This window comes from Hydra vulgaris, chromosome 11 (genome assembly GCF_038396675.1).
Source record: "Hydra vulgaris chromosome 11, alternate assembly HydraT2T_AEP".
NCBI lineage: Eukaryota > Metazoa > Cnidaria > Hydrozoa > Anthoathecata > Hydridae > Hydra > Hydra vulgaris.
This window is the reverse complement of record NC_088930.1, coordinates 30,352,501-30,358,780: the sequence shown is the minus strand read 5'-3', so window position 1 is coordinate 30,358,780 and position 6,280 is coordinate 30,352,501. Positions and strand designations below refer to the sequence as shown.

Below are 6,280 nucleotides of genomic sequence, written 5' to 3'. Positions count from 1 at the left end.
TTTATCTGAAGTTTTGCGCGTTGTTAATGAAAAAACTGAGGGATTAAATTAACGCTCCCATTTGCAATAATTTTGTTCTAAGGCGTTTGCTTTTGAAAAAATCCCACAATTGAAAAATTCCTTTAATGTGAAAAAACAATAAATTTTTTATTGACATAGCAGATTTGTTTTAAAATTTTATTGATAGCAAAAATTTATTTTTATGAATAAAACTCTAAAAATTGTGATTTTACAACACAGTTTGCGTAGAAAAAAACAACATTATTTTATAAAACGTTAGAAAGGCAAGAACGGAAAAAAAAGAAAAAAAAAAGAAAGTAGGAAAGGGAAAAATCTAAACAAAATTTACCAGAAACATGTCTGAAAATTTAAAATGGAAAGGAATCATTACTCAAAACGAAAAATTAAAACAAGAAATGGCTATAAAGTCTAAAGAGGTAGCTTTTAATAAAGGTTTTTAATTTGATACAAACTAGTTTATAGGCTCTTTTACGTACCGAAAACATTAAAATAATAATTATTAAATTACAAGTGAATTTTTGCGACAAAATTTTATTAACTTTTTTTTTTTTAATGTTTTATTTTTGCTTTTTAAACTGAAAGTTTAATTAGACATAATTTCGTAATGAGTTAAATTAAAGATATTTAAAATAATTTAATCGTAGAGAATAATAAAATCGATTGTATCAACGGAAACAGATGTTGATAGTGAGTACAAACTTCATTTCCAGAATCTTGATCAAAAGCGAGAAATAAGGTTCTTAACAAAAACCGTTCAGGAGTTACAGGCGCAGCTTGTGGTATCCAAGGTAAGAAAACTTACGTATAAAGGTCAGTTTACATTCATCATTTTTTTATAGAACGGGAAAGGGAAGAGAAAAAATAATCACGCGAGCATGAGTAGTCTTGCTTAGGATAAATCAAAATTTATACTACGCAAGCTCACGTGATTATTTCCGTTTCCGTAGAAAAAGGATGAATGGAAACTGATCTTTAATATAGATTCAATGGTTTAAAGCACTAAAGACACATGTCCATATTTTAAAGTTTCAAGAAAACAGGTCTTCATAGTTTAAGATCCACAACTAATTAATTATAAATTATTTTAGAAGATCAGTAAAACTGTGATCTTTGTTTAATTTTTTAATTATAAATTTTTTTAATGTTGTTAATTATTTATTTTCAATAGTATTAATGACCAAAATGTCTAACTGTCAAATATAGTCAGTGCCTTTTGCGCAAAAAAAAAAAAAAAAACTTTTATGGGTGTCCAAAAAAACAACATTTTCGGAAAAATATGCTCGCAACCCCATTGTGTTTTATATAATAATTTTGCGACAAAATGTTAAAACATAAAACAATGTTGGATTTAAAAACTTTTGAATAAAAAATAATTTTAGGGGTCCCCCAAGACTTTTTAACGAGTGTATAATATATAATATAATGTTTAACGAGTCCCTAATACTATCGATATTTTTTTACTTCTTTAACAGTTTTTCGAAACACAATTATAATTTTTGAAATTATAATTTCGTATAACTTTTGTATGATAACATATAGTTTCGTTTTATTTAAGACCCAACATTAAATAACTTTAAAAAACTCATATAATAATATTAGGGACTCGCTAAATGTTCAATGATCTTCGGGATCCCTAAAAAAAATATTAATGCATGCAGATATGTATCTACTATAGCATTTATAGATGAGTCAATGTATGTACTGAAGCCCTTGGCAGATTGATTGACTATTTCATTTATATATATATATATATATATATATATATATATATATATATATATATATATATATATATATATATATATATAATATATATATATATATATATATATATATATATATATAAGTGAATGTATATAAAGTATTATGTTTTATGTTTTAATGTAAAATCAATCCGTCATTACACATTTTAAAAGATTTTATTACCTTAAAAACAAAAAATAAGTATACACTACGAAATGATAACTCACTCTATGAACCCTTTTGTCGAACAAAATTCAATCAGTTCTGTATAGCTTATCGTGCACCAAATCTCTGGAACAAAATCATTTTACCTAGTTTTGATTTATCAATTACTTTCCCAGTCTTTAAAAAGAAATTAAAAGAATTCATTCTTTTTAATGACAACATTTTGAAATACTTTTAAAAATAAGAAATTTATATAAATACGCTCTTTTGTTTTTGTATTGTCATTTTTATTTGTTTATATTTATTAATAGCTTAAGTTATATTTTATTATAACGATTTATGGTTCTGGCGACAAGATCATTAGATCTATTATCAGATACCAAGTTTTTATTTAAACTTTTTTTTTGTTATTTTATTTTTAATCTTATTGATGTGGTGATTATATTCTCTATTATAATTTATTAAAAGTATAAAAATTCCAATATTTGTAAATGTAAAACTTTATATTAAAAAATAAGAGGACAATTTATACATACAAAATGTATGTATGTATGTATGTATGTATGTATGTATGTATGTATGTATGTATGTATGTATGTATGTATGTATGTATGTATGTATGTATGTATGTATGTATGTATGTATGTATGTATGTATGTATGTATGTATGTATGTATGTATGTATGTATGTATGTATGTATGTATGTATGTATGTATGTATGTATGTATGTATGTATGTATGTATGTATGTATGTATGTATGTGTGTATATATATGTATGTGTGTAAGTGTGTGTATTTATATATGTGTTTACATACAAACAATAAAATTAAAAACTAAAAAAAAAATTTATCAGACCTGAACACATTGGTCAAAACAACAATTTCTTAGTATCTACGTCTTTATTGATTATCAAGAACTTGAGACGATTTAAAAGAAGAAGAAGAAGAAGAAGAAGAAGAAAAGAAGAAGAAGAAGAAGAAGAAAAGAAGAAGAAGAAGAAGAAGAAGAAGAAGAAGAAGAAGAAAAGAAGAAGAAGAAGAAGAAGAAGAAGAAGAAGAAGAAGAAGAAGAAGAAGAAGAAGAAGAAGAAGAAGAAGAAGAAGAAGAAGAAGAAGAAGAAAAAGAATAGAAGAAAAATGAAGTGTTATTTTATTAAAACTGAAAAACGAACATTACGATGAAAGGAGAAAAGATTAATAATTTCTTAAAAAACTGAAGATTTGGATGTTTAACAACTAAAAATAATTGTGAGTTTGAACAAAATTATAACCGGATATAAAAACTCGAAAAACAACTTTCTAAGTAAAGACACACAAGTTCTGCAAGTAAACATTTTCACCACAAACAAGTTATAAAGATAAAAATATAAACTATGTAAACTATATTATGGAAATATAATAAATAAAAACTAAAAAAAAAAAAAATATATATATGTATATATTTAAAGTTTCATTGTCTCATTATTTCAACATTCAAAATAAAAAGTTTTTTTTTTAACTTCGAGACTTTTATTTTTAAGTATTTATATTTATATAATATATTTAATAATTTAATCTTTAAAATTGTTTCTAGAAAAGACTATCGTATGCCCACGATAAACTTCTTGGAAAAGTCAGCAACGGTGAAGTAATTGAAGATGAAAATGGCATACAATATATTATTGTTCCAAAAACTCACGAAAACGAACTAAAAAAAATAACAACTATTTTAAAAGACGATCTTCAAAAAATTCTTAATGAGAGCGATGTTTTACAAGAAGTCTTCGAGTCAAAAGAAAAACATTTGGAAAATATCAACGCAAGAATAAACGAGAAAAAAAAAATTATTGCTAATCTGGTAAAAGAGAACGACCAGCTTAAAAAAGATATTGTTTGTGAACAATCTAAAATTGAAAAAACTAAAGAAAAGTATGGAATAGTTAGAAACAGTTTGAACTTTAAAAGCGAACAGTTAAAAGGTTTTCTTAAAGAAAAAGACGAAGAGTTAACGTTATTATTACTAAACAACGAGAAACGGAGTATGCTTTTAGCTGAGAAAACATGCACTGCTGAACATCTCTACAAACAATCATTAGATGAATGCAAACACTTAGAAGAAAAAGTCACAGAGTTAGCTGTTAAAGAGAATGAAAAATTGGAGTTGTTAAATCATGTAAATGCTTTGCAGTCAAAGCTTCTTGAGCATCAGAAAGAAAATGAAAAATGTAAAAGTTCTATTGTGCAGCTAAAGTTAAGAGAAGAAAAAACTTTAGAAGAAAAAGAACGTATTGCAAATGAAAACATTAAAGAAATTAAAAATAAAGAACTAGCAATAACCAAAATGAAAGAAACCAATCAGAAACTTTCTGCAGAAATTAAAAAGTCTCCAAAACCGTTATGGAAATAGACATAAAAATTAGAAAAATTTTTAAAACTATCAGCTTGAAGAATTTTCTGACTTGAAAGCATTGCGTCATATTTTATACATACCAAAAGTTTCTTATTTTGTTAGCATTAAATACAATTTAAAATTTAGCTTTTTTTGATTTCACATCGCTCCTAGATTTTCTTTTACGCGCATGTTCAGGTTTGGAACGAGGCCTGAAGAATTTATTAATTTATTACATTAATTTATTTATTTTGATAACTACATTAAATTATTTTTTCATTCAATTAACTTTCTGATTCATTTAATTTTATTAGAAATATCTTTCATTTAATAGCTTTTACCAACAACGAGTAAAGAAGTACTTCTAATGCATCTTGCCTCACATAATCAAATAATCAATTTTACTGCATTGCATTTTGCTACTTTAAAAGGAGATGCAACAAATTGCTTACAAAACGTTTACTCTCTAACGCAAAAATATTTGTAATCCGATAATTTTTTCTAACTTAAAATCAAAGTCCTTCATATAGTTATAAATCAATTTTAACCACAACTAACAATATGTATGGGACGGGTTGATCACTGGGCAGCATGATTTTTTTAGCTTTTACTCGTTCATTTTTGCGTTATTATATGTGAGGTTATAATTTACTCAACCAATTTATACTGTTCTGAACAGTTTTATACAACAATTTTTATTTAAAAAAAGTATTATAAAATAGCTAATTCGTTTTTTAAGTTCGAAGGTTATCTTTTTAAATAGTAATCCGATTCAAATAAATTTTAAATTTAATTTTTGTATGGGTTTATAAATTTTGTATTGTGAATGAATAAGTGTTGAATGTAAAATTAATTTTTTGTGTGTGTATATGTGAGCTAGGTATAACCTATAAAAAACATTGTCAATATACTTACTATACATTAGGGTCTACTCTTTTTTTTTTTTATTTCTAACATGTTTTAAAGATGCTCTCCAGTGTAATGATTAAGGAAAGTAAATTCTTTTAAAATTTTTTTTTTTTTTAATTATTATTTTTTTTTACTTTTTATTTCTATTCGCTTCTTTTTATACGACCTACACGAATACTTTTTACACGACCTACACGACATAATTTTTACACGACCTACACGACATACTTTTTACACGACTTACACGACATACTTTTTACACGACCTACACGACATACTTTAAAAAAAAGTGTCGTGATGATATTAGGGACCAGTATTTTTTCTAATTAAGGTTGGATTTGAATACATTTATACTTTTCTGAATCAGTTCATAAAAGAACAACTTTCTGCTCCAGTAATAGTTACCCAACTTAAAAAAGATAGTTTAGTCCTCATTATACCTATTTGAGAGCATTGATTTTTGAATATGTAGGGCTTGTTGATCGGAGAACCAAAGAGTCCCATAGAAAATTTAAAATGTTTATTGTTTAAATGCACTTATAAGAAATAAAAACTTACATATAAAAAAGTAACAGTTTCTACACTTCTAAAATGTACATATGTACGAAATTATAATTTTATAAAATAACAACTAAAGTCAAATATTTTATCTTTGACATTTTTAAAATTATAAAGGCTATAAAAAATATCACAAAAAGTTCAAGAAAGTTTATTTGATTGAAAAATTTATAGATGTACAGCAATAGATGTACAGCAATAGATGTACTGCAATAATATGAAAATTCATAGATGTACAACAACAGATATACAACAATAGATGTACAGCAAATGATGTACAGAAATAATATGAACAGAAAAAATCTTAATAGTATTTTTTTAGTTTTGCAAAAAATATTGTTAAAATCTCAAAATATTAACTTGAAAAGTTAGTGATGGTCGCTAACTCCAGTACAAATAATATCGTTATGTTGAAAAAAAATCTTCCTATTTGCAAGAATTAGATCTATACATAAGGATTTTATAATTGATTTAAAACAAGTCGGTAATTTGTTTAATTTACATTAAAAAAGATAA

The 6,280-nt window shown here is 25.0% G+C and overlaps 1 protein-coding gene across 1 annotated transcript; it reads left to right on the top strand.

Annotated features, from left to right (window-relative positions):
• The first annotated feature begins 214 nt into the window (after positions 1–214).
• On the top strand, positions 215–4,412 carry LOC105847297 (chromosome partition protein Smc). The gene is made up of 3 exons (XM_065810726.1): positions 215–437; positions 666–809; positions 3,503–4,412. The coding sequence occupies exons 1-3, from the start codon at positions 357–359 to the stop codon at positions 4,313–4,315; spliced, it is 1,038 nt and encodes a 345-aa protein (XP_065666798.1). The 5' UTR covers positions 215–356; the 3' UTR covers positions 4,316–4,412.
• The last annotated feature ends 1,868 nt before the right edge of the window (positions 4,413–6,280 follow it).